General features: G+C 33.7%; 1 protein-coding gene across 1 annotated transcript in view; it reads right to left on the bottom strand.

The window, feature by feature from the left end:
* Nucleotides 1–17,332, bottom strand: part of CSTF3 (cleavage stimulation factor subunit 3) — a 62,019-nt gene extending 44,687 nt beyond the window's left edge. The window contains exons 1-3 of the mRNA XM_011000510.3: nt 17,130–17,332; nt 4,688–4,789; nt 4,470–4,565 (exon numbers count right to left, since the gene is read on the bottom strand). Of these exons, the coding sequence (XP_010998812.1) occupies nt 4,470–4,565; nt 4,688–4,789; nt 17,130–17,156 (225 nt within the window). The 5' untranslated portion in view covers nt 17,157–17,332. The remainder of the gene's footprint in view (nt 1–4,469; nt 4,566–4,687; nt 4,790–17,129) is intronic.
* Between the last annotated feature and the right edge of the window lie 806 nt (nt 17,333–18,138).

Genomic DNA, 18,138 nt, shown 5'->3' with positions numbered 1-18,138 from the left:
TGATTAACACAAAGTTTTGCTTAAAAGTAAATGGCTATATTTCATATAAAATAATAAATTACCTAGAAGACATAAAGAATAGAAAATAAGATTTTTTTAAAGAGAAACTCCACTATCTAAATTAACTATATTCTTCTGCAAACAGTTTTACTATGCAATGCCTTGGGTGAAGAGAAAAGGCTCAAAGGGGAAAAATGTATAGATATTAGGAGAAGTAACAACACACATAAACATCTAGGCTGCAATAACAGAAGGGAAAATGGATGGGATATTTCAGTAAGACCTGAAAACAAAAGTTTACTACTTACAATAGTAAATGTAAATATTTCCTTTGTTTTAAAAGTTGTGTGTAATTATTCAAATCACTTTCATTCAGTTCAGTGTTTGCAAATAATTTGTTTTTATACCCCTACACTACATTTATACATGCATTTAAGAAACTACAGATTAAAAAGCATATTGCATTTTACAGAACAGTCTGAATAATCACACAGACATGGACCAACATTTATTACAAACAGGAAAAGAGCAGATCTATAAGAAAAGAGTACAGATTGTTTTTTAAAAAAAGATTGCAAGCTGAAGTATAGGAAAGAAATATAATCTATATGATAATGCAAAAAATTTATCTGCATTTAAAAATCACATTGCTCAATATATACAAAACATTATAATACAGTTATTTAAACTGCTACTTGGAGGCATTAAAAGAGTATCAACAGTGGAGAAGTTTATTTCAATTTAGGTCACTCATGTTCCATCCTGAGTTCATTTCCATTTTCCAAGAAGAAAGGTATTTTTAAAAGTCACTTTTCCCAAGAAGAAAGGTTTTTTTTAAAAAAAACTGAAATATGTACTTCACAAGTCATTATTTCTAAGAAAAGGATCCATGTTAAAAGTTTTTTTTAATAAAAGGCAATCAATTCTCTATATACTTTTATTAAAGAATTACAGCTTTCACAGACAGCAAAATACATTGTCGCTATTACCAGCACCATTACCTTCATTTCTCCTTCAACTAACAATAAAAAACATCATCCTTTCATAGGAAAATTTCTTATGAATGTGGCCCAATTAAAAACAAATTACTTCTAAGGGTAAAATATTTGTAGCTTACATGCTGTCACACTGATTACCTAGCTACCTGAAAAGCTACAGAAACCAAAAGGGGGAGAAACAATTTTTTTTAAAATGGCAAAACTATAAATTTTATCAATTTTGTAATACTTAGTGGCCCTTCTGACCAATCTCAAAAGTGGCTCTTTAAAGAGCACTTAGATTCCGAATGGGCATCTAACCTAACTCTAGTATTTAAAAATTCACATTTCTTAATAAAAAAAAATAAACTGCATTGCAGATTTAAGATATCTATATATCAACTATATGGCTAGAGATGTATTAAAATGTTTCCTTTACTAAAAAACTAAGCAGCAAAACTATTTTCATAGCATAATAATTTAGACTCTACATCTGATAACTGTATGACTTAAGAATAGTCAGAATTGTTTGCTCTTATGATGTGTCTAAATCATGTAAAGTAGCAATTTGGAATTCAAGAGTAAAGCAATGTACTTCATGCACTTGAGGCAAAATGTCATCTCCTATGTAATATATTCAACACTAAAGTAATCTGACCTCTAATTTTGAAATTATGGATGTATTATAAATACATAGATGTTGGTCCTAAACGTCCTTTCATTAGAACAAGAGAGTTTTACTTCCAACAAGCAAAAATAAACAAACAAATAAATAAAAGCAGGTAATGAATTAAAGATGACATTTTAAAGCTCAAATTTGACACAAGTAAGTAGGTATTGCTAAACGCTCACTGATACGAGACAAGCTGATATATTGGCAAATATTAAAAATATCAGACTAATGTCATAACTTCTTGACTAAAAATCATTTATAACATGCTCTCATTTGCAATTGATGTTTCAAGTTTAAAAGCACCCCCACCCTCAAAAATTCTCTCCTTTTCCCACTTTGTTCTTATGTAGGATTCATAATAAATTTGTCTGGGGAAGCAAATTATCTTATTTTTAAAGATGTATGTAATTTCTATTAGGAAAAAACTAAATGTATCTGGGCTCACACACATTGGTTTTAACTGAACATAAATAAAAGAAACATTATAATTTCCCCAACATGAAGTACTGAGTTACAACAAATGTATTAACAAAACTTTATTTTCTTGAGAGTGCATACAGGATGTTATGTAAACACTGCATTATCTTTAACGTAAAGACATTCTTATTACTACTTCAGATTTTAATGTATTATAAATAGGTTATGCATCTTCTCCAGAAATATTAAAGGCCACATAGAGTAATATGGCCACAGAAAACTTTAGTCTCTCACGGGCTAAACACGGCACAAATGTGAAAATAAAAACTAAAGAGCAAATTAGGAAAAAAGAAACACAGCTTAGGATATATATTTTTGAAATTTGTATTCAACACCTTAATTCCTAAATCAGAAATATAAATTTTATAAAATACACATATATATTCTTCACCATTTTTTCTCAAAAGATGTTTTATACATACATTCATATTTGTGTGTATATATGTGCAAATGGCAAACATTACGAACTAAATGAATCAGGCAACTGCTGACAGCTCTGAAATATTACTTGAAATGAGTCTGTTATATAGACAACTTTCAGCCCCCTGGAATAACATCTGTCCTGTCTTAGAATTCTTTTTTAGAATGCAGTTTGTATTTTTAGCCAATAAATGGGAAAAACAGACTCACAGTGCTTATACTTATACAGAATGGAGTATATAACAGCCAATTTCAGTTTAACTTATGCTATAATAAAATCAACGCCTGAATATTTGAGAAACTGAAAGAAATTTCTAAAATTCAGAAAGCACTACTTCATTATACAAAAACGATTATGTACCAATTATATTAATTTCTGTAGAGTTTGCATATAAGCTAATGTGTTTGTAAAGTCAAACTGGAATGAAGATCAAGTATAGGTGATCCAGGTTCCTTGTTTTAAGAGTATTACAAAGCAGCATTGGCTTCAGCATACTTCAGACAGGCCTAGTCACTCACCTGGTGAATTTCACGCCAGTCTACTGTGATGATTAAATATACTAAGGAAAGAAATGTTCCCAAAGGATAAGTGATGAAACCTTAAGGATATGCCTTGGTCCAAAACCACAACCAGACTCCACATAAGGTACAATCTCTCACACATACAAACACACAAACACACATACCACATACACAACCACACAAAAAAAATTTAACACACACACACAATGTTCCTGCTATTGGCCAGTAATGCCCACCCCATCCCCAACAAAATAATACAATATAAACTATAGCACAAACACAGTCAGTACACTGTAGCCTCAATTTAAATCTGCTGTTAGTTGGGTCCATTCTGAGGAACACATCACAGGTGACACTGTGTTGTGTTGACACTTGTTGATGACTAAAGCCCTTTGACAGGTCCAAAACAGACCCACATATTATCAAATTTCAGCTATTGTGGAAATGTTATGACGAGGCTGCAGTGTACTAGATTTTGTTGAGAATTTATATTGCAAAGTTAATATTCAAATAAGAATACTTCATAAGTACAAATAAGTTATAAAAAGAAATGGATATCATTTTCAGCTTAATGTGGATATCAACTATTCCCCTCTCACCCCTTCCATCACATTAATATATCACCTGAAAAATGATTACTTGGTGCCAACTGTTATCAATACATTAACACTTTATTATCATCTTGACTGCTAATTCCAGTCTTCAAATATGAACATTTCCCTTCTAATCATAATCAAGAATGAGGCCTTTACTCTTTAAACATGCCTGACTTCAAATTTCAAGACAGAAAGAAAAACAAAGTATTATTGGATAAATTATGATTACATAGGTTTGAGTCATATTAGCTTATTCCTGTATAATGTAAACTTTATCCTATAGAAAAACTTTTAAATTATTGAAGTGCTTACATTTATTGACAAACCATGCATTTTCACAAAATCAAAATCCAAAATAATTTTTCACCTAAAGGTTTCATTTCACCAGACACTCAAAATGGCCTATGAAACTAAGTTAACATTTTTGTATTTTCTTTTAATACCATTCATATTAGTTTGTAAGTAGGAATAAAAAGAAAAAGAGTTCTAAATAAATGACACAGGAGGCAATAAATTGACACATGACAAGTAAATAAAAGGCTAAAGCACTCCAATACCATTGAAACTGTTTTAATGTTGTTGCAACTCCAAAATGCAACAATCATCAGCTTGTAAAGACCCAAATTTCAAGAATTCACTTTAATTACTCCTTTATACCTATTTTACAAAATAAAAGCAAGAGACATTTAAATCCTCCTTGTCCTAACTGTGCTATCTATGCTCCTAATTTCTTTTCTATCACTATACTGTATGCTGCAATTCCCATCAAATGCTATATAAGAAAAAATAAAATAAAATATTAACCTCTGCTTCAATGTACAGTTTCCAGAATCTGCCAGAACTGGGGAACTGGGCAACAAGTCGTTCATAAGTCTTCCGTGCTTTGTCTATAGGTTGATTCTAAAATTGAAAACCAATAAACAGCATTTACAATGTTAGGATTATGAAAATATTATTTACTGCAGAATCAAGAAGTGTGATTGGACCCATAGAGAAGGAAATGTAATCCTATAACACTAAACCTGTGCCTCTCGAATGAGAATGCTCCAAGCGTCAAGGTCATATGGATTCTCTTCTAATTTCTTCTCGGCTTTCTTCACCTTCTCTGGGACATACTCAGCTGCCTAGGGGGAAAAATAATGAACTGAAGTTACTGTTTTTAAAATCTCATGCCAAAATTTAATTCAAGTACAACCTATCAGCCACCAAATGCAGTATCACAATACAAAGCATAAAAATGTTCACTTCTGAAGAGGCCTGTTTATCTTTTCATAAATCACTTGGAAAATAACAAAATCAAGTCAACACATACCTTAAAAAAACATTTTAAAACTTAAATAAACCCCTCTTTTATATGAAACAACATAGAGCAGCAGTTCTCAAACTTTGTGGTCTCAGGGCACATTTTATACTCTTAAAAACTATTGAATATACCAAAGAGCTTTTGACTATGTGTGTGACTTCAGTATTTAGCACATTAGAAATTAAAGCTAAGAAAAATGTTACATATTCATTCATGTACAAATGACAAAATTATTTACGTTAACATAAATAACATTTTTATGAAAAATAACTTCAAATTGTGAGAATACCCTTGTTATATGTATTTGCAAATCTGTTTAATGTCTGACTTTAAAATAGCTGGATTTTCACATCTGCTTCTGCACTCAACCTACTACAACACCAAATCATGTAAAAATTTCACTCATGAGAAATTAAGAGTCAAAAAGGCAAATCTTACTATGAAACATTATGAACTCATACATCATCTGAAAGTCTTAGGAACCCCCAGGATCCCGGGACCAACTCTGAGAAATACTGCTACAGAGAATTCATCCTGAACCACAAAGAAAAAGCACGAAATGACATAGAAAAGTGCAGGTGACTTCTCCCTTTCTACAGCTTCAGTATTTTCTAAACCCTTTAATAATGTAGTTTTATTTTTATTACAAAAACACAATCTTAAAACATTAATACCTAAAATAGTAGCCAGGACCCGAGGCATTATTACAAGTATTACTTCTAAAATTGCTGTTCAGAATACTACTGTGTACCACAAAAAGAAATACTCAAATAAGTCAGATAAATGTTAATTTGTATAAAGTTTTGTTTTGCCTTTTTTATAGCACTTCTTGAAATCCATGATACGGCAATAAACATTGGTAATATTAAAGAGGGGACAGGGAGGGAAGCATTGCCCTTAACATCTTTCTTCTTCTTTCTTTTAAGTGACAATTAATAGCTCATCAAACAATCCTGTCAAAACACTAGTTTAGAAAAAAAATTTAAAGACATCTGTTTAAAGAGAAAAAAACTACCTGGAAGAAATACACTTTTCTTCGTAATAAAACAGTTCCCAACACTGATAAGTATACATTTATTTAAAAAGAAAAACGTGTTTTAAAAGACTAATATAATTTTGTATCAAAATCATGGTGTTCTAATAACATACAAGTAGTTTACAAGTAGTTTGTTTAAGAAACTAAAATGGAAAAGTTTAATAAAGGAGGACCACTGGCCCCATCCACATATTAAAACATAAAATGACACACAGTAAAACAGTTTTGTAATGGTGACAAACCAATCACTGGATCAAGATGGTTCAGAACGATAAAAAATATGTGAAAACTAGCAAATAGTAAAGGTGGTAGTTCAAATCAGAATGGTGGGTTATTCAGTGCATGGTGCTAGAATAACTGTATCTGTTGTAACTCCAAAGTCAACTATCAAAATAAAGCTGAATTCCTATTTTACTCTTTCTACCAAATTAATTTCAGATAGATCAAAGATTTAAACACTGAAAGTAAAAACACAAGAAAGATCTAGAGGAAAAAACACTGAAATGTATCTCTGCATGGGAAAGGCTCTTCAGAAGCCTTTGAAGCGGGGAGGGTATAGCTCAAGTGGTAGAGCTCATGCAAGAAGCCCTGGGTTCAATCCCCAGTACCTCAAAAATAAACAATCTAATTACCTCCCTTCCATCCCCTCAAAAAAGTCTTTGAAAAGATTAAACTTAACTCCTGAAGTTTAAATTTGTGCCTGAGAAAAGTATTATAATGAAAGTGAAAAATCAAACTTAAGAAGTATCCCCAACACATAGCACGAAGTATTAAATTTATTAATATAAACTCCAGCCATTGAAAGACCAGAAATTCAAAAAGGAAATGGGCAAAGTATTCGAACAGTTCATAGAAAAAGAACAGTGAACTTTAAACACTTGAAAGCAACACAAATGCTTATTATAAAGGCATAAGACAGAGATCAAGTGTGTTTCATAATTAACACTGCACTGGAAAGGGTATGTAGAAACAGACATTCTCAAATTGTTGGTAAGAGCAAGCAGTAATACTGACCACAATTTAGTATCAATGTTTGACCCTGAATTCCAGTTCCGACAACCTATCCTACTCTACATGTGCATAAAGATGCATACAGAAGAATAGTCAGCTACGTGGCTGTTTATTGTTGCTAAGACCAGGATAATTAAATAACCATGTATAAAAGAATTGGTTAAATAAATTACAGAATTTGTAGTTACTAAAAAGAACAAAGCAATGCAGGTCTATAAATAGCAACATGGAACAATCTCCATAACACTGGGTTAAAAAAGAGTGGGCTGGAGAGACACACACACACCACATACACTTACTTTACACTGTATAGTCTTCTGCTGTTTCAATTTTTACTGTTCACCTGAGAAATATTTGCTCAGTGCCTAGTACGTGGCAGACATTGTTGAAGGGGCACTTGGGATACAACAAAATAAAGACTTCTTTCAAACGGTTTACTTCTTGACAAAACAAGTTTTAAAGACATTTTAAAATAAACTAGGATTTTAGTTCAAAAGATATCAACTACAAAATGTTAACAATAAAGTAAACATGATATAGGAACTTCAAATCAGGATCTAAAACCCAGCTAATCTATACTTGAATTGCCTTAGTTAATCAATGCTAACAATTAGTGTTTCAAAGCAGTGTGATAGGAGGCCAAATCACTCAAATCCACTTGCTAAAAATTAACCTACCAAATTAGGTAATATATACCACAACCTGTAAAAGAACAAAGAAACTCAGAAGACAGCGTCTAGTATCTGACCACCATAACTGCAGTAAGTATAAAGTATATTTCCTTATAAAATAAAAGAAGCTATTCCTTTGGTGATTCTCAACCCTGGCAGCACATGAAAATCACCTGGGGTAAAGAGGATTTTAAAAAATGCTCAAGCCCCACTCTAGATCAATTAAATCAGAATCTCTAGGAATGGGCCTGGATCATCACTAATTTTAAAAAAAACTCTCCAAGTGGTTCAAATGTGCGACCTCAGTTGAAAACTACAGCTCTCTGGGAGTTCCTAACTTTTTCTGGTGCTACTAAATCTTCTTGAAGTCTAGTGAAGCCTATGAGCCCTTTCTCACAATAATATTCTTAAATATTCAAAATAAACTATGAGGGATTTCAGAGGAAACCAATTATACTAAAATGTAATTATCAAAATAGTTTGTAAACAAAGTCTTCTATAGTAATAGATACTTAACATTATATAACAAAATCTAGTGGCGAGTCCAGTAATGAGAACAGCAGTATTTTGAGTATTTCTGTCCCAGTCACACACTTGTTGCTAACAGTACTACTACTAGTGTGGTTTCTTGCCTACATTCATAATAGAAGGAAAGACTCAATTTCAGTTAGAGATTAGTGAAAATAAAGAGTTTTATTTTGCCCATCCAAGTTCATGGAACCCTGAAAATTCCATCCACAGATACCTCCAGGAAGCAGGGTTACCATGCATCTAAGAACTTATGAAAAAGAAGGAGAAGATGTTAAAAAAAAAATCTGTTCTGCATCTCCCACATCAGGTATTTATCATCACTCCTTGTTAAGTAACTGATAATCCCATTTCATAATTTATAATGTAATCAAATTACACAAATCTGCCCAAAGTCCAGTTACAATCTCACAGAACCATGGCTCAGCTCTTTTCAGAATCTTACAACCCTAAATGTTTTCCTCTGGTCAAGGATGTAGTTAAATGTCCACAAAACAATCTATATAAATCATTCTCAATAAACTGAATTGATTAACAATGGAAGATAACCAAAATGGCCACATTTTGGGGGCCACATTTGACTCCCACATCAGAAAGCCATTCATCGTCACAGCTATGAACCAGTTAGGTAGCCAAGAACATAACATTTTTGTTTTGTGGCCTGGTTATCACATTGATATAGAGCAAAGGAAAACTGAACAAGTTTTCTAATAACCACAAGAAGACTGAGTCTCCATAAGGAATGGAGTCGTATTATTATTTCCTCAATCTGTTGCCAGTTTAGAGAAATAGGTCACTTTAAGAAAACTTATGGCAAGTTTCCACTGCCCATTTGTAATGGAATGAGGTCAGAAGAACTCTGCTTAGTTATAGCAAAAGAACAGCTGTCTCATGCTTACATGTCCCCAAAAAACATTACAATAAGAAACTCTATCAATATCCAGTTTTTGTCTTTGGAATGAACTGTAATCCCATTATCATTCTTTAGTGAGATTTTAATGGGGAATAAAATAGGCCCCAAATGAAATGAGAACAAAAGCTGGACTAGTTCTCAAGGCATGAACATTACCAACGATATCAGTAGGACATTGGGAACTTCTTTGATTTGTATGATTTTAAAAAGCAGAAAAGTTACACAACTGTACAGAGTATACAGAGACGCACATCAACATATACTACTAAAATGGGTACAAAAATGAAGAAAAAATTGTCAACTAGATAATGTACTTTATTTGTATAAGGAAGAAAATGTTATTAAGGAACTACCTCTAGCATTAGTTCTATGAACTGTTTTTCTAGTAGCAGTGCATTGCTAAAGCATCAATTTTTCTCTGTGAATAACAAAACGTATACAATTGGCTAAAAGGATGGAGGTAGGGTAAATTATATGTTTGACCTTTTTTATTTTTAATAATGGCTTTATTGAGACATAATTACGTACCATACAATTCAAAGTGTAAAATTCAAAATTTAGTATATCAGACTAATTTTTAAAACATTTTTGTCACCCCGAATAGAAACCTGTACTTATTAACAGTCACTCCTATTCCCCAACCCCCTACCTCTAGGCAACCATCAATCTACCTTCTGTCTCCATAGATATGGAGGTATTTCCTGTAAATCATATCATAAAATGTGTCTGTTTCTGACTTTCACTCTGCATGTTTTCAAGATTCATGTTTTATCACATGTAAGTACTTTCTTTTCTATTGCCAAATAATAGTCCACTGTATGGCTGTCCCACATTTTATTTATTCATCATTTGATGGACATTTGGATTATTACCAGTTTGAGTAGAGTTCATTTTTTCTTTTTTCTTTGGTATATACCTAGGAGTGAAATTGCTAGGTCATAGGGCACTATGTCTAAAATTTGAAGGACTGCCAGACTGTTTTCCAAAGTGATTGGATCATTTTACATTTTCACCAGTATGAGGGTTCCAAGTTCTCCATATCCTCACCAACACTTGTTACTATCTTTTTGATGACTATTAACAGTCCTAGGGGGTGTAAAGTAGTATCTCACTGTGGTTTTCATCTATATTTCCCTGGTGGCTAATGAAGTTCAGCATTTTTCATATTCTTATTGGCTATTTTGTATATTTTTAGAGAAATGTCTTTTCAGATTCCTTGCCCATTTTAGTCCTTTACATTATTACAGATACAAGTTCTTTATTGGATATATGATTAACAAAAATTTTCTACCATTCAGTCAGTTGTCTTTTTACTTTCCATATTTAAACCTTTGTTAGGTGAAACTAACTCAGAGAAATAGAACTTATGACACTGCCTCACAGGCTCCGTGCACTATTTCAACAGTTCTCAAACTTTTTAAGAATTGCTTTACACTTTTAAAACTGAGTAACCAAAGAGGTTTTTTTTTTAATGTGCATTAAATCTATCAATATTATGCTAGAAATTAAAACTAAAAGTTTTAATTTGTTCATTCATTTTAAAGTCATTTTTAATTGTATTTAAAATATTTTAAATACAAATATTAAAAAATTTTCCAAAAAAAAAAAGTGAAAACAATGGCAATGTTATACATTTTTGTGACCTCTTTAATGTCTGGATGAATAGAAGACATTATCTCCTTCTGCCTTCAATCTATTTGAATATATTGTTTTTGATGAAGTATAAGACTACAAAACTACAGTCATGTAGTTGGAAAAGGGAGAAGCATTTTTTAATAGCCTTTTCATTTAACAGTGGATATGTAATGCAGCCTCTGGGAAACTGAGTTAAGCTGCAAACCACTTTCTATACAGTAGCTTAATTTATATTAGGGGGTTTTTAATGGAGGGGGTGTGTGGAGAAGTGACAGGCACTATTATATTAATTACTGAAAGAATTTATAATCTAATTTCTTCTTTCTATTTCCACCAGGGAGGTAAAACTTGGACAGAAAAAAATGTAGTTCTCTCTCCAAGAGTTGTCTATTTTTGTGGTAAATCGGGAGGGTATTATGCTGGAGGTCATATGGAAATTAAGTTAGATATCGGTGAAAATTTAAACTGAGTAATAAACATCAAAAGAATGGAGGAAAGGATGTGGTAAGTTAAAGGATTTAAACTTATACAAGCTTTTTGATAATGACCAACAGAAAAAGCAGAGATGAGTCTCAAACCTAGTTTTGTAATGAGCATTTTCCACTATTAAGGGTAATGACTGACCACATGTAGTAGATGGAAAAAAATCAGTAAAATACTATCAAAAGCCTAAGCATCCTCAAATTATGTTTTCCCCCATTTTCTCAAGAATGTATTCAAAAACAACTTTGAAGATTCAGGTATCTTGAACTCCTAACTTAAATGGTTTGCAAACTTTCATTGACATAAAAATCACCTGTGATACTCATTTCCAACAAAGATTCTCAGCCCCACCTACACGATCTGTTATAGTACGTCTGAAATTGAGATACAGGCACCTATACTTTTATAAAGCATCTAATATCAAGATACAATGGACCATGGACTCCATTTTGAGAAACACCCACTGACTCATCTGTTCTGCAAATACATTTTTTCCCAAATGTTGTTTTTTTAAGAATAAAGTAGCATCAGATCTAAGTCATTGCTTTTTTTTTTTTTCGCTAAAACATCAAGAAAACTGCAAATACTATACATTTCAAGTCTAAAGTCTCTCTTGGTAGTTAACCTTTCCCCCAAAATTAAACATAGACTACGGCAGCACTCCGCAAGACTATGTGCAAGCAGTAACCAAGCTGATTCACATGCCTAGAGATTAAGCATTTTATGTGACAGGTGACATTAGTACTGGATGCCGGCTTAGTCCTCTGTCCCTTTACCAGTACAACAAAACTCTACTACATTTTCTTTTTTGTGAATGAATCTGAACATGTATCCTGCATATAATCCCTTCAAACCTCCCAAAGACTAAAAGTCTACTACTAAACATGCAAACAATTCAGAAACTTAAAAAAGAGTAGGCTAATTGTTATTGGTCCAAATAATTATATGTATCATATTTGCTTATTAAATTTGTTTATTCACCTCTTAGGAAACAAATAACTACAAACTATAAACAAAAATCTTAATCTTTTAGAGTTTGAAAAATGCAGCTTTAGACCAGGAATAGCCAAAATATTAACTCACTTGATAAACTAAGTGAAGCATTCGAAAAACAACAATTAGGACAGTTTTACCCTTCTGGTTTCATTCAATATTTGCTGCTTATTATAAACTATTCATTAATCTAAAAACAATTTAAACATGTGCCCAATTAAAATCCCTTTTTAAATCAATTATCACACCATTACTAACTGTCCAGTAAAAACAAAAAGACTCAAATTCACAACTAGGTCTTGTCTAAAGAGAAATTTAGAGACAATGGCAGAAAAGCTTAAAACTACGAATTCTTTTTTGGAATCATCTACTTAATAGTTACAAACATCTGAATAGATTTTGCCATTCTAGAAGGTCTGTCTAGGATATAAGTTTCTGTATTCCTAATGCTGAAGAAAAGCAATCTCTAACACAGTACCTTTCTGTTGTACCTCTAAGGAAAACCAGTATTTCTGTAAACACAGATCAATCTCTCTTAGAAACAATTACTGCCAAGAAGAGTATCCTATATAGTCAGTCTTCTCAAGAAACATTAACAATAAAGATCAAATCAAATCTGCCTGCCCCAAAACTGTTACACTAAATATCACTTAAAATAGGAGTTAAAAATAGGAGGGGGAAAGTAGGAAAGGCTATTACAGAATGATCTGTTAAAAACACGTAAGAATAAGTGGACCCAAAGAACACATTGTCATACTTGGCCCTTTACCTCCCTCTTCCTAACTCTCACACACATCCACTTTGGGTTTAAAATTGGCGCTCTTTCCTTTTAACCCCTACTAAATACTAACAGTTACCCAACAAAATAAATCAGGTTTCAACACTGCGTGTTTCATCTTTCTTTCCTCATTAATAAATACATAATAGAACGTATATTTTTTGTATCCTCCTAAACTTATTTTTCACCAAAAGCAAAACACTGATTTTATGACCCTGAATTCCTCTCTTTGTTAAGAACCATTGGCAATTAATTTGCTCTTCTTCAAGTCATGCAATTTTTACAAAATAAGAATCATTCTGTTTATATTTTAGGCCTTCTTAATTCTGGAATAGGTTATTGTTTGAAAACTGAAATCTTATTTCTAAAAGACAAAAGTGTAGAAACAATTTTTGGGGCTTAAAGGTTCATATGACTTGACTTGGTCAAACACATTTCTCTCCCTTTCTCTTACCAACAAAACTTTAGAAACCATTCACTCTTACGTCCAAAATATTTTACTTTGTATTATTTTTGCACCTGTGTTCCCAAAAGATAAAATCTTTAAAAATTTGTAACATACAGCATATCCTGTAGATGCAAAACTTCATCCAGTCATTTACTGAACACCTTTAAGTATTGAAACAGTGTTTCTAAGTTTTTAAGGTGCAATGGTGAATAACTAAGGCAGCCCTTTCAACTAAAGACCCAGTGGAGGAACCCTAAACAATAGCCTATTAAATGCTGTAGGGGTGGTACAAAAGGTAAAATGGAGCAAAGAAAGAATGAGATCAAAAGCAGAACCAAGCAGTTAAAAAAAAAAAGTACAAGATGAAAATACAGCCATAATTCCACACAGGAACCACATGTGTTTTTGTTAGGGGGGAAATCTATACACAAGTAGTTTTGTCACCATTAAACTGGCAAAAACAGTAAACACAAAGATGCAGAGGAACAGCCATCCACACTGCAAGGTAATTTAAATAGTCCTCTAAATGTAAAATGGTACTCTCTCACAAGAGTTTTAAAAAATCACAGTAAACCTTAGCCGTGATTTTGCTTGTCTACAATAATTTCTCTCTTCAGTATCAAGAAATGACCACCCATATTTTTGATTAACAAATGTACTGTCAGGTTTATTGAACAAATTATTTTTTTGAACTTCACTACTAAACAGCTAAAAGAAATCTACACTTCACATCTTGCAAAATTCTTTGTCTATCCCACCTCTTGGCATCTTTCCAAAGCAAATCCATGATTCAGAGTGGTTCTGATTTTTTTCTTATTATTCTTCAGCTTTTAGTCTTTTTTTTATTATCGTCACTCACATTTCCTCTAAATTTTCACTAACTATTGTCTTATACATCGAGCAAGCTAGTTGATTCATATTTTAATCTTGTCACCCTCTAAGGTATCATTTAATTACCATTTCAGTTAAAGTTGAATCATACAATATCGGATTTGTTTCAAAGTAATGGGTGTGGGGAGAGTAAGTATGGAGAAAACAAGTTTAGCCATGAGTTGAAGCTCTATAACAGGAACATCATATATTATACTGTTCTTTTCTCTTGCATGCCTGAAATGTATCATTAAAAAGTTTAAAAGATTATAGGAAGACTCTTTGTTGGTAATCAGATGTCGAAAAATGTCTTTTAGACTGATGGAAAAAATATAGGGGAGTACCACAAAGGCCAGGACAAGTTAAGCACCAAATAAACCAAAAAAGCTATAGCTGATTTTAACATAGTAAACACAGAGAAATCCCATGAATCCACAGCAATACCCAATTTTACAAAGGAGGAGGGGAGAAAAGGAATTTCTTTTTTGCAGAAAAATACGAGCCAGTATAGAGATAGAACTTTAAAAAAAAAAAACAAAACCATTTGCCACCTCCAAGGAAATTACTGATTTATTCAAGGAATACCAACTGATGATAATTAGATAAAAGGCTATTGAGAAACACAGTATCAACCCACAGATTACTAACTGCGAAGGGGAAAATAATCCTTTACATTTAAGAGATTTAGCAGTCATCATCCTAACCAAGTGACCAATCTTAACCATTACTAACAATGGAACAACCTAGCATGAAGTACCTTTTGATGTGATGTTATAAAGTATTCTCTCCAAAAATACTTAACCTGAATAGTATCAAAGCTCTGAGTTTAGACCTAATTATAGTTTTTAGGAAATACAGATTAGGGGACAAGATACCACACACATACAAATCAAATAAACCCAAACAGAAAATGAGAAGTTCTACAAGAGAACTGTTCTGGATTCTTCTTCAAATAGACAGTATTTTAGGGGAGAAAAAAATAAGGCGACTATCCAAGAGATATAACCAAATGATGCAATGTAAACCTAGATTAGATTCTGATTTATAAAGCCAAAACCCTATGAATCACATTCTTAGGAAAACTGGGGAAATTTGAATATGGACTGAATTTTAGAATTGATACGGTATTACTATTAATTTTCTTAGGTGGGAAATGGTATAATGGTTATATAACAGCATTAATGCCGTTATACTATGTAAGAGAGTGCTGAAATATGGAGGGCTGAACATGTGTCGACTTAGTTTCAAATAAATACATACAAGAGATAAAGCAACTATGGCAAAGTGTTCAACAATTGTCATTCTAGGTGAAGAATTGTACTGCAGGCATTCATTGCACCTTTCCTTTGTCCTAAACTCTGCACAATAAAATTTCTGGGCAAATTTTTTCCTGTGAATTCTCACCACCTTTTCTCTCACTTAAAACACAACCACTCTGAAATATTCAAGGCCATGGCAACATTTCACAATGTTTACAATTATATAAATTTAAGAATTACAATGAATTTCAGAAACTTTCAGTGAACTCTCAGTACATTACCCCTCCTCAATTTTCAGATTACAAATATGAACCCAGCAAAAGGGAAGTATACAACAGATTTGATATGATAATTTTAAGACTGCATTCTTGGGCATTCTAACATGTAAAATGTAAATACTGCAAAGATTTCAGGGCTGAAATCAGTCGACAAGCAAACACAAAATTCAGTTTAGCCAAACTTTCTCGATATAATGAAATTCAGTCACCCAGACTATTCAATAGGAAAGCTCCAATTTTCCCTCATTTCTGTCAACCTCCAAGAACAGCCCCCACGTTACAAGCTGGGGACTTGAAAAACGAAAACCTAAGTGTATTTCGTTGCTATGGCAATGGGAAATTTCAGGAAATTGAGACTCTGTAGGCTAGCTAGCCTCCATTTTAAAAAACTATTTACCCAAATATACCAGACTTAAATCAAAAAATAAATCGACATCTTTCATAAAACATCAGTCTCCTCTTTCAAACTAAAGGGTAAATACTATCCTACAAAATTCTCAACAGAGAGCAAAAGGAGCAAATCATTTAACCAAAAATCTGAATTTTTAAATATTTAAATGTCACACATCCAGTACTAAAACAGATGCTTTTATTTACAGTGGCCAAAACAGACTTATTTCTGATTTATCAAATTCTGCAATCATCTGTGTCGTTGGGAAAACGAAAATGAAACGCTGATAAAAGAGAGAAAAGGAGGGAGCAGGAGAAAAGTCACAAAATTCCCAAATCTCAGCATAACCATGTTCTACTCCTAGACTGCTAGCTTCCTTCCTCATTCACTCTGGCAGGAGTCTATTTCTCTACATCAATTTCATCTCAAATTACTTCTCAAACTAGTCATCTTATTTCTGGGTTCAGTATACATCGGAAAGGCGGTGGAAGGATCATTGTCAAGGTTTTTGAAAACAGCTAGTACATGTTAAAATAATTAATTCCTAACCCTTTAACACCAAAATGGTATTAAAGGAAGGAACCCTACCGGAGTAGTCCCATGAACCTAAGCAGGACGAAGCAACTTCCCGGCTATTGTCTAAACTAAATATTTGTTCATATTAACGCCTAAATCAGAGAAGCCAAAAAACAGTTTTAAATCTCAGTCAGATCTTGCTCCCCATCCCCCGTGTTCTTCTGTACCCAGTCCTTCAGGTACACTAGACCCCCTGATTCTTTCCTCAAGCGAACATGGCTGGAGTACTCGGATGAACAGAGACACGGAGAGAAGAGGTCGCCACGAGGCCCCACCACTCTCCTTCCTCACCTGCTCTGTGGCTCCGTCTCCTGACATGGCCTCAGCCGGTTAGAACGTGCGAACTGGCCCGCGATGAGAAGCTGGAAAAGAAAAATCAAACTAAAAACCACCCACAAGCCAGTAAAGTTGACCCCTGCCCTGCGGAGCCAGAGAGCCAAAGCGAGTCGCCACCGCCCACTCAGATATGAATTAAAATGGCTGCACCCCAGCCGGCCGAAGGGGGAGGTGTGGCTTCTGCATTACTTCCGGGGGCAGTGGGCGGAGCTAAGAGCGCAACTCACCGGTTACTCAACAGCGCAGAAGCAGAAAGATCCCAGGGGCGGGCCCAATGCCTGAACTGACGTCACGGCCCTGGGCAGGAGAGGCTGTTGCCGAGCTGGCTGCAACCGGCTGGGAGGCGGGAAACTGCTTCTCCTGAAGGCTCGCGCGCCTTTTGGAATTTAATTATCAACCTGTGGAACCTGGCTCTTCTCTGTTGAAGCCTGACTGCCAATCAGTTTAGTTCAGGCAAACTGGCCATTTTAGGGAGCAATGCTAAGTGTTAAATGCCTCTTGTATTTTGGAGATGAGGAATCTATGAAGTTTTCTGTGGTCTGAGTTAATGCTCTTCACGTTTTGGGGGTATGAGAGAGACAGATCAAGCCCTGTTAGTTTTCACCGTCACCGTTTAATATTGTATCTAAGACTTTGAAGTCAATAAGGCGCAGATTTTAAGCTCAGCATCGCATGAATCCTGATCATAGCGCACAGGCACTGGAGCCAAGACTGTTACCCATTTAAATCCTGGCTTTCTCTCTCACTAGATGGGTAACCTTGGGCAATTTAACATCTCTGTGCCTCAGTTTCCTTGCCTATAAATAGGAATGACAATAGTACCTGCCATTTAAATAAGTTATACATGAAAAAGTGCTTAGAACACTATCTGGCATAGTCCAAGATTATTAAGTGAGAGCAAGTCTTCTCAAACTCTTTTCGGTTCAAGGACCATCATAAGATCTTTCCTTTCACCCTCTCCTCT

The sequence above is a fragment of the Camelus dromedarius genome, chromosome 12, assembly GCF_036321535.1.
Source record: "Camelus dromedarius isolate mCamDro1 chromosome 12, mCamDro1.pat, whole genome shotgun sequence".
Classification (NCBI taxonomy): Eukaryota; Metazoa; Chordata; class Mammalia; order Artiodactyla; family Camelidae; genus Camelus; species Camelus dromedarius.
Note: the sequence above shows the minus strand (reverse complement) of the source record. Positions and strands in the feature narration are given on the sequence as shown.